The sequence below is a fragment of the Cladophialophora immunda genome (assembly GCF_000835495.1).
Source record: "Cladophialophora immunda strain CBS 83496 unplaced genomic scaffold supercont1.6, whole genome shotgun sequence".
NCBI classification, from domain to species: domain Eukaryota; kingdom Fungi; phylum Ascomycota; class Eurotiomycetes; order Chaetothyriales; family Herpotrichiellaceae; genus Cladophialophora; species Cladophialophora immunda.
This window is the reverse complement of record NW_015622546.1, coordinates 2,596,501-2,622,826: the sequence shown is the minus strand read 5'-3', so window position 1 is coordinate 2,622,826 and position 26,326 is coordinate 2,596,501. Positions and strand designations below refer to the sequence as shown.

The 26,326-nt window shown below is 54.6% G+C and overlaps 10 protein-coding genes across 10 annotated transcripts; 6 read left to right on the top strand and 4 right to left on the bottom strand.

The window, feature by feature from the left end:
• Nucleotides 1–55: 55 nt before the first annotated feature.
• Nucleotides 56–1,333, top strand: PV07_10449 (methionine-R-sulfoxide reductase; the record flags this gene model as incomplete). Its single annotated transcript, XM_016397780.1, has 2 exons — nt 56–527; nt 617–1,333. The coding sequence occupies 2 exons, from the start codon at nt 56–58 to the stop codon at nt 1,003–1,005; spliced, it is 861 nt and encodes a 286-aa protein (XP_016244971.1). The 3' UTR covers nt 1,006–1,333.
• Nucleotides 1,334–7,189: 5,856 nt separating this feature from the next.
• On the bottom strand, nt 7,190–8,319 carry PV07_10448 (nicotinate-nucleotide diphosphorylase (carboxylating); the record flags this gene model as incomplete). Its single annotated transcript, XM_016397779.1, has 2 exons — nt 7,327–8,319; nt 7,190–7,266 (listed from the first exon to the last, which is right to left on the bottom strand). Exons 1-2 carry the CDS (start codon nt 8,141–8,143, stop codon nt 7,190–7,192), a joined length of 894 nt encoding a protein of 297 aa, XP_016244970.1. The 5' UTR covers nt 8,144–8,319.
• A 121-nt stretch (nt 8,320–8,440) lies between these two features.
• Nucleotides 8,441–9,494, top strand: PV07_10447 (phosphoribosylaminoimidazole carboxylase, catalytic subunit). The gene is made up of 2 exons (XM_016397778.1): nt 8,441–8,701; nt 8,750–9,494. Exons 1-2 carry the CDS (start codon nt 8,674–8,676, stop codon nt 9,277–9,279), a joined length of 558 nt encoding a protein of 185 aa, XP_016244969.1. The 5' UTR covers nt 8,441–8,673; the 3' UTR covers nt 9,280–9,494.
• A 600-nt stretch (nt 9,495–10,094) lies between these two features.
• PV07_10446 (uncharacterized protein) lies at nt 10,095–13,297 on the top strand (the record flags this gene model as incomplete). Its single annotated transcript, XM_016397777.1, has 7 exons — nt 10,095–10,251; nt 10,329–10,784; nt 10,839–11,756; nt 11,862–11,910; nt 11,963–12,073; nt 12,123–12,436; nt 12,486–13,297. 7 exons carry the CDS (start codon nt 10,095–10,097, stop codon nt 13,295–13,297), a joined length of 2,817 nt encoding a protein of 938 aa, XP_016244968.1.
• A 673-nt stretch (nt 13,298–13,970) lies between these two features.
• PV07_10445 (uncharacterized protein) lies at nt 13,971–15,421 on the bottom strand (the record flags this gene model as incomplete). The annotated part of the gene is made up of 3 exons (XM_016397776.1): nt 13,971–14,768; nt 14,905–15,126; nt 15,221–15,421. 3 exons carry the CDS (start codon nt 15,419–15,421, stop codon nt 14,100–14,102), a joined length of 1,092 nt encoding a protein of 363 aa, XP_016244967.1. The 3' UTR covers nt 13,971–14,099.
• A 588-nt stretch (nt 15,422–16,009) lies between these two features.
• Nucleotides 16,010–17,932, bottom strand: PV07_10444 (uncharacterized protein). The gene is made up of 5 exons (XM_016397775.1): nt 17,832–17,932; nt 17,570–17,762; nt 17,166–17,490; nt 16,930–17,103; nt 16,010–16,866 (listed from the first exon to the last, which is right to left on the bottom strand). The coding sequence occupies exons 2-5, from the start codon at nt 17,741–17,743 to the stop codon at nt 16,226–16,228; spliced, it is 1,314 nt and encodes a 437-aa protein (XP_016244966.1). The 5' UTR covers nt 17,744–17,762; nt 17,832–17,932; the 3' UTR covers nt 16,010–16,225.
• A 247-nt stretch (nt 17,933–18,179) lies between these two features.
• Nucleotides 18,180–19,510, top strand: PV07_10443 (uncharacterized protein; the record flags this gene model as incomplete). Its single annotated transcript, XM_016397774.1, has 1 exon — nt 18,180–19,510. The coding sequence occupies exon 1, from the start codon at nt 18,395–18,397 to the stop codon at nt 19,508–19,510; it is 1,116 nt and encodes a 371-aa protein (XP_016244965.1). The 5' UTR covers nt 18,180–18,394.
• Nucleotides 19,511–19,735: 225 nt separating this feature from the next.
• Nucleotides 19,736–20,800, bottom strand: PV07_10442 (uncharacterized protein). Its single transcript, XM_016397773.1, has one exon. The coding sequence runs from the start codon at nt 20,743–20,745 to the stop codon at nt 19,882–19,884; it is 864 nt and encodes a 287-aa protein (XP_016244964.1). The 5' UTR covers nt 20,746–20,800; the 3' UTR covers nt 19,736–19,881.
• Nucleotides 20,801–21,200: 400 nt separating this feature from the next.
• On the top strand, nt 21,201–22,538 carry PV07_10441 (uncharacterized protein; the record flags this gene model as incomplete). The annotated part of the gene is made up of 7 exons (XM_016397772.1): nt 21,201–21,231; nt 21,293–21,332; nt 21,391–21,700; nt 21,760–21,836; nt 21,948–22,019; nt 22,074–22,466; nt 22,517–22,538. 7 exons carry the CDS (start codon nt 21,201–21,203, stop codon nt 22,536–22,538), a joined length of 945 nt encoding a protein of 314 aa, XP_016244963.1.
• Nucleotides 22,539–23,895: 1,357 nt separating this feature from the next.
• Nucleotides 23,896–26,283, top strand: PV07_10440 (uncharacterized protein). The gene has a single exon (XM_016397771.1). The coding sequence runs from the start codon at nt 24,103–24,105 to the stop codon at nt 25,867–25,869; it is 1,767 nt and encodes a 588-aa protein (XP_016244962.1). The 5' UTR covers nt 23,896–24,102; the 3' UTR covers nt 25,870–26,283.
• Nucleotides 26,284–26,326: the final 43 nt, after the last annotated feature.

The window sequence follows — 26,326 nt, the reverse complement described above, 5'->3', positions numbered from 1 at the left end:
CAGGAATTCCAAATCATAGCTGCCGAGGCTGCATGCCTCAGCCTCGCCGCACTAAATGATTCCACAATCATTGCCCCGCTATTACGCTGCTTCAACCAATCGCCATGTCCGAGAGGCTTCGATTGCATCATCGACGCTGGCTGGCGCGTTGGAGGTCGTGAGGCGCAGGCTCGCTTGGATCTCAAATACGCATTTTGTCAGTTTCGTCCTTTCCCCTCCTCCCCATTACCGAGTTCAACAAGGACTATATATCATCCATCGTCTCAGGGAGTGTCTCTTGATGCGCTTCCCATCGTTCCCTAGCATCGTCCGCAGACTCTACACGTTCGGCAACGCAACCGCATTTCGATTCCAACAACCGCTGCGGGGTAATCGTCTCTCGCAAACCCATCGCGCCGCTGTCCCCAAGTCTATGTCCTCAATCCCTTTCTTGAGCGCTCTATTCGGAACCTCGACTCCGGCTTCAGCCAAGATGACCTATCCGGACACAAGATCAAATGATGAGTGGAGGACCGTGCTGAACAAAGGTACGTCCCAAGCAGAGATCCATCCGTCACCCACCCCATTGGAACCAATTGGCGTATTGAGCTTTCCTCTGACAGTTGACTGATTGCAGAACAATTCCGCATCCTTCGCGAAAAGGGCACCGAAGCCCCCTTCACGGGCGAATACGACAAGCACATGCCCGACCAGGGCGTCTACACCTGCGCCGCCTGCAATGCGCCCCTCTACAAGGCCAACCACAAGTTCAAGTCCGGCTGCGGCTGGCCCGCGTACTTTGACAGCATCCCCGGCGCCGTGACACGGCACACGGACAGCAGCTTCGGCATGGAGCGGACCGAGATCGTCTGCTCGAACTGCGGCGGGCACTTGGGACACGTCTTCAAGGGTGAGGGCTACCCGACGCCGACGGACGAGAGGCATTGCGTGAATAGTATCAGTTTGAAGTTCCACGACAAGGAGGATGAGACGTCTGCAAAGGAAGGGAATGGGGAGGCGAAATAACGGCATCTTCTGAGAATTTAAAAAAAAAAAAAATGATTACTATGGTCGACGGCTTTTTCAGCGAAGGGGGAGGAGGCAAAACAATGTGCCTCAACCGAAATGAATTCAGCGATATGTCTGTCGAATCTGCAAAGGCACGACGAAGAATGAGGAACTGAATGTGCGGTTTCTAGATATATAAGGCGGTTAGAAAATCTCACAGCCTATGTTCGCAGCCGTCGCTCGCGGCTCACCTTGCTTCCAGCTTTGGGTTAATGCGGCCCTGTGTTCTCCCCGGGCTCGCAGTGTGGCTATGTACCTCGTTCTAGGTATACTTGATAAATTCCCCCCTCCCTTGCACCTGGGGCGATCTCTCAGTCTTGTTCCCAAGGGCGACAGCCCTAGTCACGTCAGAATCTTCAAACGTGGTCGGATTTCTGTTCTCTGTCTTCAAGTCGTTTCATACTGCGTGGCATCAAGGCGCATAACCTCACTGCGCCCACGAAATCTGTACTTCGCACCGGCTATAAGTCCGATATGGTGCGCCTGAGTACGCTCTGCAATGCCTGCAGCGAGATTTTCACACTCTTCATTAGCTGAATCCTGGAGACCCCACCATAGAACGTCGGGAGACTTTCACAAGGCTGTATCCCAGAGACGTTTTGTCTGTTGCACACCTTGTGGGAAACATTTGACGAGCAAAGACAAGCCGCTTGGAGTGCCGGACCTATATTTCGGCAACCCCATGCTTTACTGTGTGTATAGAAGAGTTGGGGAAGAAACACCGTTGAGGCTGCAAATCCTATAATCAGATCCCGTGCAGAACAGCACTGCATGTATTGGATTCCTCCTAGTTCCAACGGACGGTGTGTTCTTTTTCCAGCCCTTTTTATTATTCGCCTTTCTCTACTATTTTCACTCGGGCTAATACGTTCTAGATGTTGAATTCGGGGCTTCATTTCCAGCTCCTTCTCTGGAGCCTGAAACATCATCCCCTTCGACGCTGGGTTTGGTGTACAGTTGGTACCTGTCTTGTCTAGCCAACCACGGACGTTGCAAGCGCCTGGCAGACGGCAAGTCATGGAACCCTACTCGCTTACTCGACATTGGTGCCGAGCGAATGGAACATTGTTACGCCCTTAGAAAGAGGTGACCTACCGCTCTCTTACATGACACGAAGTTATCGATGGGGTTCTAATCCCGGCATCGTACTTCTCACGTCGAATATCGACCAATTCCATCACGGAAAGCCCTATCCAAGACCTCCCCCGAACATTCAGACACGCGGGAGCGGTCGCAAGACGGTTTTCGGTACAATACCTCTGCATTGACGCGCTCTGTATTTTGCTAGGACTTACAGGAAGACTGGGAACGAGAGTCAGTGAAGACGCGACTTGTCTATGCCAACTCGCGTTGTAACATTACAGCGTCAGCCTCCCCGGACCCGGAAGGCGGACTCTTTCGTTCACGGGACCCAAGGGCCATACGGCCAGACATCGTAAGAGCAGCATTTTCCACCTCCGAACCCAAAGAGTTTTACATCTATGACACCCCTTATTCAGATCGTCAGATATTTGATGGGCCCCTTCACAGACGGGGGTGGGTCTTCCAGGAGCGGCTACTTGCTCCAAGAGTGATCCACTTTGCCCGAGAACAGGTATTCTGGGAATGCTTCACAGAACACAAGTGCGAAGCGTTCCCTCAAGGGGATACCTTTGTATTTTACCACTCAAAAAAATTTTGAACCTCTGTGGGAGAGCTCGGAATCCAGTGGAATGGGTCGGGGTGTCGTCTCACTTGGTGCTTTCAATTTATGGAACGGCCTTGTCCAGCAATATACCTTGACCAAGCCAGGCGACGGACTCATCGCATTCTCTGGACTGGCAAAACTCTTCCGCGATGCTGCTGGTGACGAGTACATTGCCGGATTATGGAGATCTCGTCTCGTGGTACATTTGGACTGGCGCGTGTCCGAGCCGGCTGCAAGGATTGACACCGAATACCGCGCGCCATCATGGTTCTTGGGTTTCTGTTGACGGGCCCGGTGCGGCCACACGAACTAGATACGACGACGCGTCTGCAAGTATCAATATCAGATGTACAGATGCTGTGCCCAAGACCAGATTCCATGGACCTAGTTTCAGGAGGACATATTACACTACAGGGTTTTCTTGTTCGAGCTACCTGTTTTGCTGCTGAAAATGCTGATTCTCCTGTGCTAGAAATTGGGGCCAGTCGCACTCAGGTTTACGTGTCCCCCCGATGTTTTGGGGGACGCGTTCGGGGATGGGAGAGCGGTTTACTGCCTGTGCTTAAAAACGGAGCGGGAATATTCAGGAGAGCATCCTGCTGACAATATGGCGGTCTTTCTTGTCCTCGAATCTCTACAGTCCGCCCCTATTAGCTACGGACGCATTGGACATTTGGTAGTCAGCTATCCGGAACACCTAAAGACGTTTGGACTTGATGCTCATGGAGACGGGTCTGTGGCGCCAGATACAGAAAGCCAGTGGTCTACAATCACGATAGTGTGAGGAGGAGTGGACATGTGTATGTTCTTAGTGCTCGGGCTTCCTATCTTTTTGTATCAGTTTCAAGGCCGCGTACCTTCTTGAGACCGGCTGCTTGTACGAAGCAACCGAAGATGTAGAATGACACTAGATAGGTCTAGGGCACTCACTCACGAAGAACCAGAAGACGTTCGCGGTTTCTGCTTCCTCTCGTCACGTCGCTCTACTATCCTCCTCTCTTTCTGGGACTGGTTGCGTAAGAGGTCAATTTTGTAATATCTCGTTCTGCTCTGTTATACCATGCAATGACATACCCTGAATAGGAACCTACTTTTACTTCACAAGTCTCCCTATCCACCAAAGCCGCGAATATCGCTTTACAGAGGAAAGAACAAGGAGCCCGAGACAAGAAACATCATGCCACTTCCGCTCGAAACCAACCTTGACCAAGCTGCTTATAGTACAGACTGGATGCTGACGACAATAGTGGACAGCGCCTACCACGCAAGACTCTCACCCGACCTCCCCTGGCAGGACTGCCTTGTTTCCGCTGTGTAATGGCGGATACGCAGCTGTTTCGTCAATAAGATGCATTGTATGCACTGCACTATTCACCAAGAAGTGGTCCTAAACGGAGACGGTCGGTGTGCGTGTAACTTTATCTGAATAATAATTCTCAAGGTCTAGTCCGAAGCATTCGCGACTTTACCAGACCAGCGCCCACCGTTGCGAGGGGACCGCTATCTCCGAAACTTGTGTCTTGCAAGGCTAATCGAGCTGTGGTTAGTGCCGAGTACATCACTGATAACCGTTTCTACATAGCCTGGCCGGTGCTGCGAAGGAAGCCAATCAGAGCTGCAACGACAGTCGACCAGGTGTTGGGGAAAGGCCCTGTTTCCCACTCGAGAATCAAAGGCCTGGCCAATTAGAGCGGTGTGAGGAATCAAGGTGGACTTCAATATGCGCGGCTCGCTGCATGAACTCCCCACGAAATAGATGGGGAGGTGGAACCACGGCTATTCGGATTCTGGCCGACACATACAATAGGGATCATACGCCTCGAGGTTGAAGTCGCCAGACCTCCTTCCATTCATAATCGATATCATCTCCCCACTCATTCCCAGCATCTGAGGGCACACGACCAGTCTGTCAGTGAACATATATCTTCGACAAGTCGACCCCCTGCCCATCCGACCACACAGTTGAAGCCTCCCAGCTTGCAGCAACATGATTGAAGACGTCAAACCATCCCAAATGCCCACTACCAAGACCACTGACATCCCGTTGACGCGGGTTGGGAGCCTCCCCGGGGAGCTTGAAGACTTGCCGGACTCCGGCGTGAAGAAGAGTACGAAGAGATATTGACGCCCTCGGGAGACACACTCGAGCTAATGTCGCTTAGGGCTGTTATGGAAGCTTGACTTGATCATCTTGCCCGTGCTGGCGATGATCTACTTCACCAACAGCCTCGACCGAGCCAACCTGGGCAACGCAAAGACCGACGGCATCGAAAAGGACCTTCACTTTGGCACCAACCAGTACTCCTTGGTCCTGACGCTGTTCTACATTCCCTACGGTCTCCTGAACATCCCCACCACCATTCTGGCGAAACGCTTCAGCCCGGCCGTCGTCATCCCGATCCTCATGTTTGGCTGGGGTGCAGTGTCCATTGGGGCTGCTGCATCCAAGAACTTTGGCGGCATTGCTACCACAAGAATCCTGTTAGGCGTCGTGGAGGCCGGGTTTGTATGTCTCCCTGCACCTGTACCCTCATGATTGACTGTTGGATTCGGTCACTGACGTTATTATTAGTTCCCTTCGGCCATCTACTACCTGTCAATGTTCTACACTCGCCATGAAAGTAAGGCATAACTTGACAACCTTTGACGCCCGATTCTAACCAGCGCTTAGTTGCTAAGAGAATTTCGTTGTTCTACATGATGGGATTTGTGGCAAACGCTTTCTCCGGATTGATCGCGTACAGGTGTGACTCAACCAAACCATGTGGAAATATCCTTCGTTGGCACTAACCCATCGTCACAGTGTCTTCCAGTGGCATCGAAAACTCCATGTAAGGTGTTCCCTGCCGGGCCAATCGTTGAGTCAGCCATTAACCACGAATGCAGAACTGGCAATATCTTTTCATTATCGAGGGCAGCCTGACGGTTTTCCTCTCCGTCCTGGCATTCCTGATCCTGCCTCGAAGTCTGGCAGCCTCCAAATATTTTAGTCAGGAAGAGAAGGACTTGGGCGCACTTCGGCTGCAGAGGGAGTTTGAAATCGAGCCGATCAAATTCTCCTGGTCCGCGGCCCTGAAGCCGTTGTTGAATTGGCATACGTGGATGTTCGGGGCTATGTCGCTGTGTTACGGAGTCGCAATGGCCACCCTCTCCAATTTCTTGCCCGTAAGTTCCTTTACACAACCAGTGGTCCCTCAACTGACTGAGCTTCGGGTAGACCCTGATCAAGCGATTGAAGCCAGACACCGTCCAGGCCAATCTCTTCACAATAGCACCCAATCTCAACGGAGCCGTGTGGATTGTCGTCGTCTGCTGGATTTCTGACCGGTTTCAGGCTCGAGGAATCTGGTCGGTGATCACGATGGGGACATCTATGATCGGATTCATCTGCCTGGGGTCGGTGGATCTTGTCCACAAGGCAGGAGTGGGCTACTTTTTCACATTTCTGTTGACATTTGGCGTAAGTTCCTAATACTCGCCCTTCCCAGAGCCATGGCGTGTCAAACTACTTACTCACTGATCCTAGACATTTACGCCCGCTGTGTTGGTTCCGGCGTGGGCGACCAGCAATATCACGTCAAATTCGGCCCGTGCAACCACTCTAGGTCTGCTCTCCGGGCTGCAAAACATTGCCGGGATCATCTCGTCCTACGCCTTCAGAAGCCAGGACGCTCCAGTAAGCCTTTTAACCCCATACGTGCAGACCGCGTTGCCTACATTGGATCCCCTGTCTCTCCGGCGACTTGCTCAGAGCTAATCCCTGTGACACAGGTGTATCGGCCAGCCCTGATAGTTTCCGGTTGCTTCCAGGGCGGCATGCTCCTGGCGGCCAGCTTTGCCTGGTTCTATTACCGGCGGGTCAACCAGCAACTTGACAGCGGGAAGAAGATGTCGGTCCGGGGAATGGAGCAAAACCCTGACTTCAGATACGTGCTGTGAGAAGCCTCGGGTACCTCCGTTGCTAGATGTAGGGCAAGGTTGTTGTCGTCTGTAACTTGCTACCTGGGTATTTGTTGGTGCAAAAGAGCTGCTCGTTGGCTTCTCGACCACGTCTAAGGGGGCAACACAATACATTAGTTCCCGTTTGAAATCTGATTGGAGTATTATCAATGTCTTTGAGGTCTTCTTAAGGGGTATTTTTGGCAAGGCGAGTTCGACAGTTTCTTGTGCGCCGTCCAAAAATGCTTACTGAGAGTTTCATGCATCTATGCCCCTTTCTCCTAAGCCTTGGGAGCGACGTTCTGATTCCATACTTCCTCCTTGGGTCGATGTTTAGCAATTTCAACTACCACTTGATAGCTTGCTTGTATCTGGGAGAAACTGTAAAATACACTGCACTGCGCACTATGGGGCCATCAAGCCAGCTCATGCTCATTTCCAGAGGTTGCACCATGGACACTCCTACAGCCAACCGTGGCGTAGGGCACTACCCGGGCGGCAGCGAGGAGCCCGATTCTAGTGATCAATCTTGAGGGAGAAGTCGATATGGGGACACCCCTGGTGTAGGGCAGACGTGGAGATCACGTCAATGTCTACCTTCCAGTCAGCACCGTTTCGTTTCACCCTTAAATTCGGAGTAGTGCCCGCCCTACCGTTGTTCACGTATTCTCTCACGTTCGCCGGGGTGAGCCCGCCGCTGCACTCGAGAAGAAACGACTTCTTCCCCGCCCACCTCTCCTTCAGGTTCCGGGCGGCGACCCGCAGGCCCGGCCCGTCGTAGTTGTCCAGCATGACGACGTCGGCGCCGGCGGCGATGGCCTCGTCGGCGCCCTCCTCGCTGTCCACCTCGACCTCGACCTTGAGGGCGTAACCGCCGACGGCCTTGGCGGAGCGGACCGCGTCGGTGATGCTGCCGCGGGCCCAGATGTGGTTGTCCTTCAGCATGATCATGCTGCTCAGGTCCATGCGGTGCTGGTCCGCCCCGCCGACCAGCATGCCGTACTTCTCGACCAGGCGGAAGCCCGGCGTGGTCTTGCGCGTCCCAGCCACGATGCCCGTGTAGCCCGCGGCGCGCACGAGCTTGAGCAGCTTGCGGCTCGACGTGGCTACGCCCGAGCAGCGCGCCAGCGTGTTCAGGGCCACCCGCTCCGCCAGGAGCAGCTTCCGCGTCGGGCCCCGGACCGTGGCGGCCTTGATCTTCCCGCCCGCGACGGTCGTGGGGTCGAGAGCGTCGCCGTCCTTGACGAACCACTCGACAGTGCATCCGCACTGCGCGAAGATCTCATTCACGAAGGGCACGCCGGCGACCACGCCGGGGGCTTTCTGGTAGAGGGTCGCGGTGCGGATGTCCTCACCCACGACGAAGCCGCCATAGTCGAACGAAGGGGTGTCCTCGGCGAGCCAGCCTCGGACCTTGTCTGGAAGCCCCGTCGGGATGAGGTTCGCAAGGTCGCCGTAGTCAAGAGCCATGTCGACGCCGCGTGATCGGTTTACTCGCGAGAGGCAGGGTTGCTCGCCAGGGTGATACTTCTGATGATGAGATTCTGGCGCTGTAGAGTCCAGAAAGCGTGTCTATGACTGCCATGGGCAATTGAGAATCCAGAGGCTTCCTCTAGCTTAACATAGAAGGGTGGCGTCGCTGCTCCCCACTATTGGTTCGGATGAATCCGCGAGAAGAGTCGCGCCCTGCCATCCACGCTCGCGGTATGGAACTCCCCATGTCTGTAGTGGACAGGTCCAAACATTGGGGTCTCGACCAGCCAACCTCTGGAAAATGGGCATCGCGCGTCAGTGCGTAATATAAGATTGATGCGCTGACCTAACCGAGTACAGCACCGTTGGTGTGTCACGTCCAGAAAAGGCCAGGGCTAGGAGATCATAATCAGCTTGAAAGCGAGAGACGGTGATCGCCGCACACTTTCCCATTTACAACCTCGCAGTCCAGCCAAAATCGTCGGAGAACAACATCTTCCCGTTCTCAAGAGAAATCACCCTCGAACATGGATGCCCCAAGAGTGTACCGCGGTGGTAGGTCTACGTTCCCCTTGGCCTCGCATTGGCTAATGCCGTCTCGAGGGCCAGAACAGCGCAAGGCTGTGATTGCCGTCTGCATGGGCTCGGACACCGATCTCGCGACCTTGCGCCCCGGGATCGAGATTCTCGACACCATGGATATTCCTTACGAGGTCCACATCACTTCGGCTCACCGGACGCCCCAGTACATGCTGGACTTCGCCAAGGGAGCTGCGGGAAGAGGGCTGAAGGTCATCATCGCGGCGGCCGGCGGCTCAGCCCACCTTCCGGGGATGCTGGCATCGGAGACGGTGCTCCCCGTCATCGGTGTCCCCGTCAAGGCCATGGCCTTGGACGGACTTGACAGTTTGTGCAGTATCGTCTCGATGCCTCGAGGCATCCCGGTCGCTACCGTCGGGATCTCGAACAGTGTCAACGCGGCGATTTTGGCTGCTAGGATCGTGGGGACCAGCGACGAAAAGGCTCAGAAATGGGTGGCTGACCATCTCAAGAAAATGGATGATGACAATATGGCCAAGGAGCGCCGTCTGCAGGAGGAGGGCTGGTCGACGTACAAGAAGCTGGACGCATAGTGCGTGGTGGATTCTGGGTTGAAAGCATCTTCTGTCAGTAGCACCCCGACTATGTCATCTCTTGGATCGAAGGAGGTGCGGGATGGATGAGAGAAAATGATGTTCGTATTCTTGCAAGTAATCCACGTTGTAAAGGTGTTTGGCTTTCACAGTGGACATGAATAGCATAACCTGATCTGCCGCTGCATGTTGAGGGTCCAGCTTTGGCAGCTTCCACACCGCCAGCTTTCTCAACCCCAGTCTTCGCTTGTAGCAGCTTGGACCAGACGGGTTGGTAGAGGGGCAGACGGAATCCTTGCGCTCCCAGTCACCTGCCCCTAACTCTTTCGGCGTTGCCCGTCCCCAAATGCTTGCCAATACCGCTCTTTTTGCTTCCTATCCATCTTGTATTGTTTCTGGGGTCATCGGGCAATAATATCAGTGGTAGTGACGCTCTTTTATATTGCGACCAAGGCCCAGCGCCGTCTACAACTGCGGCTAGCTCTGTCCGTGACCGATAAGGGTGGGCAACCGGCTCGAAAGCTAGGCGACACCGGTGCCACGGAGAGGATGCCAATGGCTGGCCCGGCCGAGGTCCCTGTGTGGTTTATCTGACGACGGGCTCTGATATTGATTGCATTGGCCCATCCCCTCCCTGCGGCGTGCCTGGCGCTAGGTCGGCCTGCGATATCTCTGGGCATGCAGCGTTGCACTCTTTCCGATCGACTGAGCTCCTTGATTTCATAGCATTTGTCCATTTTCCAAACACTGGTGATGGTCTCACGTGCAGCCCTGGGTAGCCCCCCTGTTGCCTGCATACCCCATGGACATCGACCATGAGTACTAAGCCCAAGAGATTCGTCTGCCCCAATGATGCGTGCCAGAAAGGCTTCACACGCGCGGACCATCTTCGGCGTCATATGTTGAATCATGGCGATGGCGACTACACCTGCCCGCGATGCCGTTTGCACTTCAAGAGACCCGACCTCCTGGGTAAGCTAACCCCATCACCTCCGCCACGCGGCCCTGTTGGTCGTGGATGGTAGGGCTAATTTGACTGTCACACTCAGACCGACACGTGGCGCGACATCGCCAGAAGGACGAAGAGGCTGGGGGTGAAGGGCTCGGCATTGTCGAGAGTCGAAAGAGGCTTTGGCGTGATGCTAACGGGAATATCGTGCGAGAGCGGCCGTCCCACAGCTATTTGCGCAGACAGTGGTTGAGGATGCAATCCCTCGACTTCGCCCAGCAAAGTGCACAGATGCCCATGTTCATGAGCTGCCTGAATTCCCCAAGATCGATCGATGCTGAGAGGGCCTCTCCCTCGAGGTCCAAGTCCGGAGTCGACTCGGCTATTTCCCAAAGTCTGGAGGCTGAAGCATTCCCTCAAAATCAAGGCTTGATCGAAACCGCACTAGGATTTGACATGTTCGAATTTATGGCTCGGTCATCCTGGGACTTCCCAGCAGATGATCTGGAGATGCAAGTCGATGCTCCTCTTGATGAAGGCCCGAGCCAAAACACTAGTAGGAGATCGCTGTGTTCACGAGGAACGAATAGAACTGACCAGTACACCGCAGCGACAACCTCTTACCATGAACCATTCGCGCCGGTGACCAGTCTCGACTGGTTCATCGATCCAAATGCCACCATGATGCCCAATCCCGAACAATCAGAGTTTGGGAATTTCTCAGTCACCGCGAATCTCAACCCACCACCAGGTCAACAGAACATGTCCCACGAAAGGACGAATCCTTCATCAGGTGAATTATTCAGCATGCCACCCAATACAGGAAGCGAATCAATGTTGGTACAATCGCAGCACGGTCAACCGCTGCGACGAAACTCGACAGATGCAGTGGAGAACCAGGGCAAGACTTCGGCCACCCTCGGAATCGATACAAGTACTATGAGGGCGCCGGCTCCATCTGAACTTGTTCCAACCCTAGATTCGTTCTGGGAGACCGGGTCTTCGATATCTGCTTTGACAAGTCCAGGGTCTACGAGGGACAAGGAGCAAGAACGATCGGAGCAGATCCCACGATCTCAAAGAGACAGCTCATACTCTGTGTCAAGCCCGGGTAGTCTTCCCAGTCGCCCGGACACGCATACGCCTCCGCTGGATGACGGCTCGCACCAAAGGATACTGTGCTTGTTGCACCGTGCCGAAACCAGGTCAACTGATGAGAGCGCCGACACCAGAAGATACCAGTCACTCTTGTCCCACGCTGCCATGCAAAACTACCTCGAACTATTCTTTTCATGTTTCAATGCTTCTTATCCACTCCTGCATCTGGCCACTTTCGACCCATCTCGGACGGAAACTCTCCTTCTGGCCGCCGTGGTTTTGCTGGGTGCTACTTTCAGCGACAATAGTATTGAGACCTTTGCCGACCGCATGTACGATGCTTTGAGGGCCGAAGTGTTCCATCGGGTGGCGTTTTCCGTGACACCAGAGCTTTGGATGATCCAAACAGTATTCTTGCTTGAATGCATCGGTAAGTCAAGACGCCACTATGAAGACATCTTATATGCGGCGAGAAGTTCGAGTGCTGCTCTTATCCATAACCGAGCTACCGACTAACGCTATGGACAACCCTTAGGACAAAGACAACATGACACGGCGTTTGTATTTCATGGTCTCCTTGTCAAGTACGCTTCAACCCACCTGAGAGAGGACACAGTGCTGACCAATCCATGACAGTCTAATCAGACGAAGCGAATGCCTGACTGTGCAACAACCAAGAGTGATTGATAAACCCGAGCTTCTTGAGTCTAACTGGCGCCGGGCGATTGGTGTCGAGCTCCAAAAGAGGTGAATCCAAGATCCATGCAGGCCAGAATGAGGTGCTAACAGACCGCAGGGTTGCTTTCCTTTGCCTCTTTTGGGACACTCAGAACGCCGCCCTCTTTTCCCAACCGCTGTCACTGTCCACCTTCGAAATCCGCACCGCCCTGCCCTGCAGCCGCTCGGCCTGGGAGGCGACGTCTGCCGAAGAGTGGTGGAAGTACGCAAGCGAGGAGTCTTTACTCCCCTTCCAATCGGTCCTGACAGCGTATCTGGATCTTGAATCGGGATTGAAGATCCCTGACCTTGATGCCTTCCCTCTACTTCTAGTCCTCAATGGACTCATATCTATCCAGTGCGAAATGAAGCATGTAGACCAAATGGCGTCGGGTAAGTGGTGGAAGTGAGCGGGCCGTCGAGTTTTACTAAATTCTCGCAGGACTGATGCATCAGACCGGCTATTTGGACACGTCAAAATGGCGGGAACAACTCATTGCCGCGTACGACGCGTGGAAAGTCGACTTCGACACCTACTGCCTGAAGATGGTGTCCTTTGACGAAAGCCACTCGAGGCGAGCCCATTTCGCGCGCTTCCGAACCGCGGCCAACGCCGTTTATCACACCGCCCATATCACTCTGAACGTCGACATTGTAGACCTCCAGATCTACGCGGGGGCCCGGCGCTCCATGGGTCGCCGGGTCACACGCGCGGATTACATCAGAGCCCAAGGCAACGTCAAAGAATGGGCCCAGGCTCGCGGGTCGTCCCCGGCGGTGAAAGCGGTCTGGCACGCCGCGCACTTGCTCCGCGACAGCGTCTTCAACCTGGAAACCTTCGACGTCCAACACACCTTCTTCTATCCGTTCCGGCTCTACATCTCGACCCTCATCTGCTGGGCGTTCCACTCCCTGACCGTGGTGGACGTCACGACGGCCCCCCGCCAGCAACTCGCCGGCGAAAGACAGGACAGGTCCCCCGCGACGTCCGCCGCGGCGAGGACGAATTCGGACGGTTCCACGCGGTGGCAGGCCGAGACGGAGATGAAGGTCCTGGTCAGCAGCATGACGAGCGTGATGCCCGAGCGTCTCTCGCGCCTGCTCGGCAAGTACTCGACGTCCGGGCTGACCACCGTCATGGCCGAACGGCTGAGCCGGATCCGGTGGATCGTGATCCAAGAAGGGATCAAGCTGCTCAAGGACCTCGTGCCGGAACGCATGGCCGACGAGTACGAAGGGGTCGCCGATGAATAAATAGGCATTCTTCACTGCCGTGTTTGGAAAAGTCCATACAGTCTTGATTCTTCCCTCTCTTCCACGGGCTCGTCGATTCTTAACGTAGACATGCCGCCATTCCGGTGGATAGAAGGCTCGACCAACGTTTTTGGGCAGCTTTGGCACAAATGCTCTTCAAGCCCGCATGAACTGCTCAGCTGGACCCAAAGACATGGCGTGGGCGTTGTTGTCCTTGACCCCAGTAGTAGTGGACTAGAGAAATAATGGGAGGCACACACTCCAAGATCCCCACCCTCAAACATCCCATCCCACTCCACGAATGCTTCCCCAATGTCCATTTCCATTGCCGCCAACCAGTCGAGATATTGTCCCAGTTACCAAAAAGACTAGGTGCTCGAACCCCACGCTCGCAGAATGGACGACGACTGGATACATTCGACGAGTCTACGTCACAGACGCCGGGCAACCGACGAAGAACCACTGCTGGGCCGAGTGGAGAAAGTCGTCGTTGCGCCTCAGGAATGGGGCCCAAAAGTGGGTGCCGAACACCACCAGTCCCAATTCCCTCGAGTGTGGCGGGTTAAGGATGGACTGGCTGGTCTCCAAACGCATCACGCTGTTTGCCTCGTGCAACTAGCTGCTGGCATTGTGAAAAGACGACAATAAGTCGAAAGTTGAGGTTCTAGCTCTTCATCGATCGTCTTCTCCAGCGTATATCTATCTTTCCCACTCTTTGCCCCCATCATGACGAAACATGCCACCTCTGTCTAGATGAAGCCAATAGAGGACCTTCTTCCCCAAGTTGAAGCTTGGGAAAGCATCATGAATTACTACTCTCCACCTTAGCCTGAATCCAGTTGTCCAGCACCTTGGCAATTTCCAGGTTATTGAGCTCCAGCATCTGCATGTGTCCGTTGCCTTTGATGCCCAACTCCTCCAGCCTGATGAAGTCGCAGGGGACCCCAGCCTGGCGGAGATAGGCCACCGTGGCGTGGTCGTACGGGGCGTGGTAGCTGGCCTCGCCGACCTCGACCAGGACGGGGATCTGCTGGAGATTCTTCAGTTTGCGGATGACGCGTCCGTCCCCTTCGCTCTGGAGCACCGTGGGGTCTCTGCCCGGCTCTGAGGAGGGAATCGTGACCAAATCCAACTCCGAGACGGCCGTGACTGGAGGCGAGTATTCGATGGGGACGTCTGCCAGTCCCCACTTCCTCGCCGGCTCGCCGTTATGGGGATGCGTGCCGGCGAACGGAGGACCGTTGGGCTCCACGGCGACGATGGCGCTCACAAGTTGCTGGCATGCATCGGCGGCGAGCCAGCCTCCCGGGGCGCCTTGAGAGTGTGTCACCAGGATGCTGGGACTTCCAATTCGCCTGAGGAGTGCCACGATCGCCTGTTTCTGGGCTTCCTGATATGCGCATAGATCGGTGACGCTGGGGTACGTGGTGGAATAGAAGGCATCAAAGATCGGGTCACCCCGACGCCCGGTCTGGTAACGGCGTTAGTCAAGCGGTGTAGGAACAAGTAGTCGTTATATTGTCTTGCTTCCTCGACACGAGACAGCGGAAAACCGACGCAGCTACTAAACTAAAGCTTGGATCTGGTTGAGGGACGCTTCCACTTACACCGGGCCATTGGGTGTGCAACGCCGCCTGGGGCCACTGCGACGAAGGCGACGGCGAGGTAAACCACTGCTCGACAAACCCGGTCGAGTACGTCGTGTGATGCTCCCGGAAATCGGGAGCGGACCTGCCCCTGGACGGCGTGTCCATGATGTAGACGGCAAACCCCTGGTCCAGGAAATACGACGCCCATCCCGGACGGTCGTCCGGCGTGTGCAGCCAGTTCTGTGTGTGCGCGCCCCCCCTAGAAATTAGCCACTTCTATTGAGAAAACTCGTTTTGGGGGGGGGGGGGGTGTTCGTGTGAAATCACCACTCACCAGTCCACTTTGGCCTCCTCCGTGGACGAAGATCAGGGGGAACCGACGTCGCACTCCATGGATTGGGACCAGGTGTTCGACGTACGTTTGGCCTTTCATGATGCATCCGCCGAATTTGGAGTCATCCGCCACGTACTCGCCGCCAACGAAGAAGTAGTTTCGACAGTATGGGCCGTCGGGAAGGATGGCTGGTGAAGACATGTCGTTGGCTGTTGCTGTGCCAGTACCTCCCTTCGACCAGCCGGAAGGCCCCGTTTGGCCTCTGTTACGAAGGGTTTCTTTGTTGCAGCAAACAAGCACAGCTGACTGGTCTTTTATGCCGTGAGGAATATCTGCGAAGATAGGCAACCTCTTCGCTCACGACGGACCGGGCGGTTGCTGCCCAGAAAACAAGAATGGGGAATCTTGCGTGTCGAGGAAATACATAAGCGAAGCTTACTCCTACCCCCCTCTGCTTCGGATTCCCCAGATTCTACACGGCAATAGCGTGGTTTGCCGGCGATTTCCCACCTCGATCTGCTTTCAAAACGAGATCGTCGTATAGAATGCCGGCCAGAACTCACCCCTTATCCGGGCGTCGATGAAAAGGGCAAGTATATATCCAAGCTGGCCTGAAATGGAAACAATTACTGTGTGAAGCTCTCAAGGCTCAGTGTTTGGCAGACCTTCCTCTACCTTTCTCAGGTACCACGGTTGCCGCGGATGCCCCTGTTGTACAGGTAAGAAGCTAGGCGATTAACTGCACTTGCGACAGTGAGGCACATCTTTTTGGAGAGGTCAGCAATGCATCAAGATTGATAAACTCCTATCATGCCTAGCCATCCACCGCACACAAGAATGAGAGATGAGATACTGTAGATATCTGGTGACAACGGACATCACCGCAAAGGGCCCCCTAGAGATCGCCGTCGCCGTTCTCGTGCCTCACATGTCTGCGAAAGAATGATTATATATCGCCCAAGACCTTCAGGGACTCGACCATACGACACTCATGAACTACTAGACTCAGAAAAGAGTTCCATCCCCAGATATCAGGATGGGACTGGATCTGGTCGAAGGCCTGAACTTCGCCGCCAGCTCTCGGCCGGCTTTGAATGTACCGGCCTCCAGCATCTGTCCCAGACTCAAGGAGACTTTCTGCGCCTTCAACCGTGCCAGGAGAATGTTGTGAAGCTCGTCCAGAAGGGCAACCGTCATCGCCCTCCACTCGACGATTTCATCGCCTGTTGCCTCAAACTGAGGTAACTCCTGGCCCGAGAGTTTCTGCCCCTTTTCCAAGGCCTCTGGCTTCAGCCGCAAAACTGGAATGTCCAAGAAGATGCCCCCGTTACGGTACTCGGCGAGACCAGTGCTGAGGTGCTCGTTGCTCCATCGAAGATCAAGCAATCTCATGAACGGCACCTTTAGCGAGTAAGCGAGCCATTGGGTCAACTTGTGGAAGGGTTGAATGTTGCTGGTGAGGCGTTTATCCCCTGTCGCCTCGGCACGCTGGGCAAGCACTCGGAGAGGCCATGCGTCACCTATTGGTCGCCCAGCGATGTGCGGCCGGTTTTCTGGCCAGACAGGGAGAAGCAATTGCTGCAATGTACGCCACAGGAAGGCAAAGTCGAGGACATTCGATTGTGCCGAGTTGTCAAGCAGGTAGTCTGTCGTCGGGTTATCAGATAGGTCGTAGTGATAGAGAGAATGATATGCTCAGACTTGCTTACCAACAAGATTGCCAGGACGCCCTGTTGCTCCGAAGACGGGAGCGAGGTTGAGCAGTGACACGCCGAGTCGATTCAACAGAACCACTCGAGACGAAAAGGCAGTCATCTCATTCTTAGGCGAGATCTGGAACCCCTGCTCCATTGTCTGTTGGCTCATGTCGGCGAGCCCACGAGCTGTCCAAGTCAGAGCAGTCCTGCGAACTGGGACCCTCGCGGGAGGTCGCCGAGCAACATACCGTCAACGAAGTGGCCACTGGCACCCTGCGATTGGAACTTCCCGGCCAAGAACATGTGAAGGGTCGCCAGCGCGATGCCCTCACTCCTCCCGAACGTTTGCCCGGTCCCGGGCTCTCTGAACTGCCAGACATCGCCGGCGCCAGCGTCCATTAAAACGGAGACGAACAACAAGTCGACCATCCGACGTGCGAGCTCGGTCTTGTCGCAGCCTTGGCCCGTCCATTCCTCCAGGAGCGGGGCAATTCGTTCATGGTTGCCGACGTTGAACTGCTGCCACCGCCCGTGAGGGGGGATCTGGTCGTACTTGTCTGGGCCGAAATCACGCTGTTCAAAAGGGGGAAACAAAAGACCTGGTCAGTGGGGGTCTGGATTTTTCAAGTTTAGGAGTATTGTAAGAACCAACCGAGATAATAGATAGGACAAAATCCGCGACTTCTGGCATCCGACCTTCGTCGAAGTCGAAATGGTTCAAGGACCCGTTCCTCGCGGCGTCTAGAACATGCTGCGCTTGCGATCGAACGCTCTCCAACGACAGGATCTCGCTAATCTCCAAGTACGGGGTCTGGCTGCTCGCCATTGTCGTCGCGGTCTTCTGTCTGTGTTGAAAAGGATCCAACTTAATCACCCTTGCCGGACAGTGACCAAGCTCCGCGACGATAACATACCTGGTCGACACCGGATTAATCACAGATCCTTTTGTTATTCCCTTCCCGGCGATAATCGGCTCGAGGGTGCCTGAGTTGTTGTCCTTTGAAAATCAGCACAGGCTAGGGCAAGTTGCATCTACATGTTGACACGTGTTGGATGCGTCCTCGAGGTTCAGGGTTGCGTTTCCTATTTGAGTCAAGGATGGGGACCGTTATGAGGTGCCACGATGCTCCCCACTCAACGAGCCGGATGACCTGCTGTCCATCCTTTGCTGTGTCTATGCCCGAACCTCGAACGGTCACTCGCCGAGAGCTTTGCGCTGCAGTTCAAGATCGATTGACTGTTTAATACCCTCTCCACTTCTAAGCAGGAAACCTGGCCCCAGTTGTAATTCAATCACCTCCAAGCACGAAAAGCTATAGGCTCCGCGGCGCTGTATGGAAAAGCAAATCCGCATCCGCATCCCTCGAAGATTAGAACGTGCACAGAAAAAGAGAGAGAACTGAACGCCGCTGGACCAATTCACCGCGCACGACCCGACCTTATACCTGCATGCTATAGCCCAGGACATAACGACAAAATGGGGAAAATTCGGGTGGGAATAGTCGGCCTATCCAGCAAGCCGGGGGCCTGGGCGGCCCTGGCTCATCTGCCACGGCTCGCCTCGTCCCCGAATTTCGAGATTGTGGCCATGTGCAATTCGACGCTCGAGTCCACCAAGGCAGCCATCAAGGCGCACAATCTCCCCGAGACGGTCCAGGCGTATGACTCCTACGACGGCATCGCCGCGGACCCCAATGTCGACCTCTTCGTCGTGTCGACACGGGTCGACAGCCACTACGACGTGGTGGTGCCGGCCCTGAAGGCCAAACGGAACGTCTTTGTTGAATGGCCCTTGGCTACCACCACGGAAGAGGCGAGGAAGATCGCCGCCCTGGCCAACGAGAACGGCGTTCGAACTATGATTGGATTCCAGGCTCGGGCGTCGCCGTCAATCAGGAAGATCAAAGAGCTGGTCGACTCCGGCGCCTTGGGGGAGATCCACAGCGTCCATTACCACGGGGTCATCAACAACTGGCAAGACAACGCCGCTGACGAACGATACTCTCATTTCCTGCAACGGAAGGTCGGCGCCAATCCGCTGACCATTTACGGCGGCCACGCACTTGACTCCATCCTCTTCGCCGTGGGGGAGCTCAAACCCGGCAGCTACAAACCCCTGGCCGTCAACCTCCGACCGAAGATGCCCATCAAAAGGGCGGATGGGACGTTGTCACCGGAACTCTACGAAAAGGACACGCCGGATCAAATCCTGCTGCAGGGCCAATTCGCCCGCGAGCCGCCGGCGGTGCTGAGCTTCCACCTGCGCAGCGGAGCCAGATTTCTCGACGCCCCCGGCTCGACCTGGGAGATCTACGGCACGAGGGCCGTCTTGTTGGTGGATTTCGCCAGCGCGGGACCCCAGATGGCCAAGGCGCTCAGCGTTCGACTGTACAACCTGGAGACCAAGACGGTGGAGGATATTGCCGTCGACGAAGGAGGGGACGAGTGGACGCGGCTGCCGAACCAAGGGCAGAACATCGGTCGGCTCTACGAGGCGTATGCCTCGGGGGAAGGATACGGCGATTTCGACCTGGCGGTGAAGCGGCACGAGCTGCTGGATGAATTCTGGGCGTCCATGGCGACTAATTCGTGATACCTGGCTTCGGAAATAGAGGCGGAGTCGCGCTGCTTTGGCCCGGGTTGCCCAAAATCATAGATTTGATGTGGCTTCTTAGATCATACAATGCCATATCCTGACTTGTCTCGCGAAACTGAAGCCTATCGTGTCGAATAGTCATATCCACATATGCTGTATCGATGACACGCGACGGCAACGAGAGGAATTCTTTGAACCTCTTTGAACTACAAGAACTGATGGTTGGTTGGTTGAATGAGAATTCTTCATTCGGTACACGGCGCAATTACCCTGTGCTACAATGTCCAGACCGTTCATCCCTGGCAAAAACCCAAGCATCGCGAAACATCAGCGGTGGCTCCTCTTGGGGCGCTCCGGCCGTGTTGAAATCATTCAATCGGAGTCACGTTGTCCCACGCCCGTTCGACGAGCTCGGCGAATTCCTGAAGGTTCTGACATCTCCACGCATACCCGACCAGTTCCTTCTCCAGGACCATCTTGCTTTCCGCTTCCTTGCCCCATCGGGGTCCATCGCCGATCAGGAAGACACTACTCAGACCCAGCCGTTTCGCGGGCGCGTGGTCGTGACCAAGGCTCTGAGCAACGTGAAGGATCTCGTTCTTCTGCACGCCGTACTTGGCGCAGTAGTTGACTAAAGTCTCCAGCCTCGTCTCGTCCAGTCGTGCCGCGTCGCCTCCAAAATCCTCAGACGTAAACACCTTCCACCAGCTCACGTCGCCAAGTCCGCTCGTTGGTGAAGATGACGTGATATACCAGGCGAAGCGGTCAATATTGGACAACGCTACGAGGCGGTAGTTCCTCTGGAGCTGCCTCAAGGCTCTGATGGTGCCTGGAAAACAAGGCCACGACGAAATCACCGCCTCACTCCCAAAGTTAAGGGCTTCATCTTCGCTGCTCTCGACTTGCAGTTCGCGTGCTATCCGTCGCCAGATCTCGGACAGAATCTTATCAAATCGTCGTACGGGCTTCTCTAGTTTGATCAGGTCCTCTTGCTGCTGGAATAGCTTGAGAAACTGGATCGAGCCGATAGTATTGCTGTTTGGCACCTCGCTCGACAAAGGCGTTGGGTCCAGATACGGGGACGAAGGCGGAAGACGAGAGAGCAGAGGCTGGAATGCCCGGACGATGTGAGCCTTGTATTCAATCAAGCTGCCGTAGATGTCGAAAGATATGACCTTGTAGTGTGGTAACGGCAATGGAGGAATGGTGGGCTCAGGCATCGGCAGCGCCATTGTTGCAGAGATCAGGTGTAAAGAGGATTGAATTGGCGATTGGGTTCAACCTGACGTGCGAACAGAGTCGAGGGAGATATCGTAGAGGACCCCCATTGAAAGAGTGATAGCCCACAAACTAGTCTTCGGTGCCCTCCGTTAGGCCCACGGGTCTGCCCGGCCGTTCCAGCTCGAATGCTTTGGGATCAAAGGTGGGGAGGCGCGGAGAAGAACGATCCAAGGTCCAAGTAGGCGGTGAGTGTGGACGGTCTTCCCCATCGACAAAGGTGGGGAGATGAGCGTGGAATGAGTCAACCAGAGTCGTCCAGAGATGGGACTGCGCCATGTCTTGAAGAGGCAATGCATGTTACTAAAGAAAGCCCACTCCGTGCGCCGGCATCGATAGGTAGTTGAAGGTCGCAGCTGTAGCCTCGAATGCCAGAACCTTAGATAAAACCCACAAGACTGTGGCCCTGATGCTGGGAAGCACGCTAAAGATCCTCGCAGGTATGGACCTATACCAAAGTTCCAGTGTTGATACCCCGATAGTATACTGATCTGAGTGCAGGAAGCAGCCACCCTGAGCTGGCCGAGCTCATCTCTAAAAAGTCTGCCGCTCTCTTCCAAGCAATTCTGCTGCAACAGTCATATTGACTCAGGCGCAAGGATCACAAGGCCCATCGGGGAACTTCAAACGCGACGTTTCGCAAATGGCGAGACCATAGTGACCGTGGTCGATTCCGTCCGGGATCAAGATGTCTTTATCATCCAAACAGCGGCTGAGCCGGTGAACGACCTGTTGATGGAGTTGCTCATTACCATCAACGCCTGCAAGATTGCTTCAGCACGCCAGATCACCGTTGTCCTACCTTGTTTTCCCTATGCCAGGCAAGACAAGAAGGACAGAAGCAGAGCACCGATCACGGCTAAACTCGTTGCCAATATGCTCCAGACTGCAGGATGCAACCATGTGATTGTGAGGGCTGAGAATTACTGGTATAGACAGAAGCTTTCAACGCTGACTCCGAAGCTCAGACAATGGACCTTCACGCTTCCCAGATTCAAGGTTTCTTCGACATTCCAGTGGATAAGTATGGCACCATTACTCTCCAGTCCTGAGATCCAACATTGCTGATCTGAAATTAGTGTGAGATGTCCATGTGCTCCTTTTCACTTTGTCTTACTGAATTTGTCTCGTAGCTCTACGCTGAAACCACAATGAGAGACTATATCCAGCAGCACTACGAGATCGACAATGTGGTCATCGTTTCGCCTGACGCCGGTGGTGCCAAAAGGTAGCATTGGATCACATTTCCATGGAACAAGAACTAACCGTCTCTCCGATTCAGGGCGACCTACATCGCAGACAAGCTCAAAGTGGATTTTGCCTTGATCCATAAAGAACGCCAGATTGCGAACGAGGTCTCACGCATGATCCTTGTCGGCAACGTCACGGGCAAGACTGCCATCATTATCGACGACATCGCAGATACATGCGGGACGATTGCCCTTGCGTCGAAGATTCTCACCGAGAACGGCGCCCAAAAATGCATCGCACTGGTCGTGCATGCCTTTCTGAGTGGCAGAGCAATCGACGTGATCGAGAATAGTGCCCTGGACGAGATTGTCGTGGCGAATACGATACCTCTTTCACAGCGTGCAAGGGAGTGCAGTAAGATACGAACCATGGATGTATCCGCCATGCTCGGCGAGGCTATCAGGAGGACACACTATGGTGAATCGTTAGTGGCAGCGTTTACACAGGTTGAGGCCCGAGCTAATCGTGGTATAGGATATCGCAGCTCTTCTTGTAAGAATCGCCGGGTGTCCCGGTGGTGTCCCGGTAATTGACAATTAGGACCAAATCTATCGCCATCAACCACACAACCAGGGCTATCTGAAGAGCCTGAATCAAGTGCCAAGAGCGTGCCGTTTAGGCACTATCGAGCTGTGGCTTGGCAGTCATTAGCGCGACTTGGTAGCCACTACTGCGACCAGGCTAGCACAGTTATACACCCGCATATATACGTGGAAGAAACTCTAAGTTTCTACCATCAGTAATAATATAGTTATCCGATCAGTCATTTACTTAGTAATCGCTCACAGGAGATTGTCAACGTCTTCGAGCAGACTTGCTTCCTCATGTGGGAGCGCGTCGGGATCAATGACTAGGATCTTGCCGATTGGCGGAACCAGAAGGTCACGCAGTGTGCAGAGAAGAGACAAATGAAATGAAGGGATTTGAGTGGGCATTAGAAATCACCGATGATGCTGAGGCTGACTCGAAAGCGTATGTGGTGGGATCCATCAAAGAGATTCCTTTGGCCAACCCTCCTTGCTTGAGACATCGCGAAGAGGATAGATAACGGTACTGCTCATTTTGCAGCTCTTTCGCCAATCGAGGGACCAGATAACGTCTGCTCAATGGGCAAGACGCCAATGGGTAATACTCGAGCAAGAGACCCCTGAATCTCGACTCCGTCTTTCCAGGGTATCGACAAGGCGCAGAGAGGGAGTTCTCAAGACTGACCTCTGAATCACCATGAATTGCTTCGCCGGACACCTTACGCGTCGTCTTGCCTCGATGGATCATTTCTTTCGTTATAGCAATGCGACTGCTCAGGCTCGAGAAGGGCGCGCAAGCAAGAGGTAAGGACTGCGTTTATGGCTGGACGGACCATTGCGGTTTTCTTGCAGCCTTGAGTGCTCACCTGGCAAAGTCAAGTCTTTCCGTTATTTGTGAGTTTCTGAGCTTCGTGCTATACGGATAGATCCTGGACAATGTCAGTATTGGGACGACTGAAGCATAACACGTCGCGGAAAGCCTTGTCGGGATGTGACCGTCAACGCCCAGGTCCCCTCAGTATCATCCACAACAACGGCTATAGCCAGAATCACCACTAAAAGATCACCAATCGGGCGAGACTGTGCTTGCGATAACAAGCAGACGGACTCGGCTCGGTGACAGACAAGAATTACCGACTTGAAGCTCAGAGGCATGATTTCAGCAATAGAGGAGCGAAAGCAAAGAACGGCAGGGCCGCGTTGTTAGAAATCGACGCGCAATCACGTGAAGAGTTGCCGTCCAGCTTCTAAAGCGGCGGGTACGGGCACATCCCCAGAAACTGGCGCGAGCGCTGACATTGAAATTCTGTCATTCCAACTCGGCAGGCAAGGGCCACTTGGAACTTATCCGTCATTGCGGACCACACTGCGTGAACGATCCATTCTCTGACTTCAACCAGTTGGCGAGTTAACCTTGCACTCCTGTCTCTTGGGAGTCCTCCGACTTTTTAGACTTCGGCCTCCTTCGACTTGATAGCCGTGCCCTCCAGCAATCCCCCCCCTCACCAAGTCGTCACGGACGCTTGAATCTCAATGTCTCGACGGCCCGCTAATGACAGGGCGGCACAGAATGCCCAAACCCTCAAAGCCCTCGTCAAACTCGAAGGAAATAAAGTCTGCGCCGACTGCAAAAGAAACAAACATCCACGATGGGCAAGCTGGAATCTCGGGGTATTCATCTGTATTCGATGTTCAGGCATTCATCGAGGGATGGGTACTCATATCAGTCGGGTCAAGTCGGTTGACCTGGATGCCTGGACAGACGAGCAACTACAAAGCGTCCTGAAATGGGGCAACACAAGAGCAAACAAATACTGGGAGGCCAAGTTGGCTCCGGGGCACGTGCCATCTGAGGCGAAGATTGAGAACTTCATACGCACAAAGTACGAGTCCAAGAGATGGGTAATGGACGGCCCCATGCCTGATCCCTCGACGCTAGACGCAGAAGGTGACGATAACATGCCCTTGAATATTGTGCAAGAGAAGGCCAAAATTGAGAGGTCGGCTTCTCAGCGTCAAGCGTCCACTCAACCACCTCCGCAGCCTCGACCTGCTGCAAATGTGAATCTTTTCGACGACTTCGCTCCAGCTCCACCAGTCAGGCCGAATACAGCAGACATCCCTGACTCGAAACCCACACGAACTGGTCCACCGGCTCCGGCTCCGGCTCCAAAACCCGCTGCGAAACCACAAGATTCTCTGCTTGGGCTGGATTTCTTTGGCGGCCCCTCATCAGGTGGTCTTGGTCGACCTTCGAGCGCAGCGTCTAATCCTCCAGCCTCTTCGAATCCCAGAGGGGACCTGAAGAGTTCAATCCTCTCATTATATTCTGCTGCTCCTAAACCTCAACCTGCACCCCAGCCTCAGCATGATCGTCAGCCATCATTTGGAGGAATGGCAACATCACCCTTACCAGCGAAGCAAGATGCATTTGGAGGGCTTGCCGATGCCTTTAGTGGATTGAGCTTCCCGAATCCAACAACCACAAAACCCCCTGCTCCACAGCCGTCGTCTGCGTTCTCCGCCTTCGGAAGCTTGACCAGTCCCGTTGCAGCGCCGAAAGCCACACCCTCTGCACCCCAGGTGACATCGCCGCCTCCCCTGAGTGGTGGCAGTTTCTTCGACGCCCTTCCCTCCAAAGCACCCGCTGTGAAGCCAACTGTCACCTCGCCCTCTGCCTCAAATGGACTAGATTTCTCTTTTACCCAAAGGTCTCCGCCTCCGCAACCTGCACCCGCCCCAGCATCTAGACCTTCTGCTACCTCTATCCCTGCTGACCTATTCGCGGCTGACGACTTTGGCGGCTTTGCCAGCTCGACACCTGCGTCGCCACCAAAACCGGCACCCGCCCCACAAGTGTCGCCACCAACCATCAGCAGCTCGACCTTTAGTTCACCTTTCAATCTGTCTGCGCAGCCCGCGTCAACCCCAAAGCCGGCTCCCCAACCGTTCAAAGCGCCAGCGGTACCTCAAACCAGCTCATCAATGTTCGACCCGTGGGCTTCAAGTAACGATAACAGCCCTTGGGGGGCGCCGGACCCGACACCTGCGAAGCCAGCGCAGCCCAAGGTCGATTTGGGAAGACCACCAGCCCACATTACGCCGAATGACATCCATGGAGGATGGGGAGAGCCAATTTCGTCGAGCAACAAACCAGTGCGACAGGCGTCAGTCACAGCCGACGAGGACTTTGGAGGATGGACCTCAGCTTCTACAACACAGACGCCAGTGGCCCCGCCCGCCAAAAGTAGTGGAGGATTTGGAGGCACATCGGATCCTTTCGATAATCCATGGGGTTGAACTGGATTGAACAAGTTGGCGCGATTCACCCTCTGCTGAAGTCCGAGACGCAGAGCTACGAGACTATGGGATGAACGCAGATCTCTTCGATGGAAGAAGATGAAATTGACACAGGAACTAGAGAGCAACCTCCCATGTTATCTAGCTAGTATACAGATTTGTCCAAACCCGTACGACGTACCTATGACGGGTTCGAGATAGCCTTCCGCCTCGCTTGCCAAGTCAGGATAGGAGCACGACACTGTGTCAATTGTCCGATGGTGGATTTGGCGGAAAGGGAGGGAAGGGTAGCGGACGAATGATGGAGCACCGCCGCAGGTTAGAAGTACAGTAGTAGAGGTCCACCCAGCGCCACTGATCAAGGCACAGCACGAAATAATATGGGCACGCCTAGGCGATTGACAGGGATACGGGGTTGCAATTCCACCATTGGCTGACAAGAGCGCGGCTACTTGCC

Excerpts from the sequence above, each read along its gene's own strand:
- PV07_10447 (XM_016397778.1), top strand. The coding sequence starts at position 8,674 with ATGGATGCCCCAAGAGTGTACCGCGGTG. Across the intron at positions 8,702-8,749 it reads CCCAAGAGTGTACCGCGGTG|GGCCAGAACAGCGCAAGGCT; the intron begins GTAGGTCTACGT and ends TGCCGTCTCGAG.
- PV07_10444 (XM_016397775.1), bottom strand. The coding sequence starts at position 17,743 with ATGGCGAGCAGCCAGACCCCGTACTTGGAGATTAGCGAGATCCTGTCG. Across the intron at positions 17,104-17,165 it reads CAGTGGCCACTTCGTTGACG|CTCGTGGGCTCGCCGACATG; the intron begins GTATGTTGCTCG and ends TGACTTGGACAG. Across the intron at positions 16,867-16,929 it reads GCGTCCTGGCAATCTTGTTG|ACTACCTGCTTGACAACTCG; the intron begins GTAAGCAAGTCT and ends ACCCGACGACAG.
- PV07_10442 (XM_016397773.1), bottom strand. The coding sequence starts at position 20,745 with ATGGCGCTGCCGATGCCTGAGCCCACCATTCCTCCATTGCCGTTACCA.
- PV07_10440 (XM_016397771.1), top strand. The coding sequence starts at position 24,103 with ATGTCTCGACGGCCCGCTAATGACAGGGCGGCACAGAATGCCCAAACC.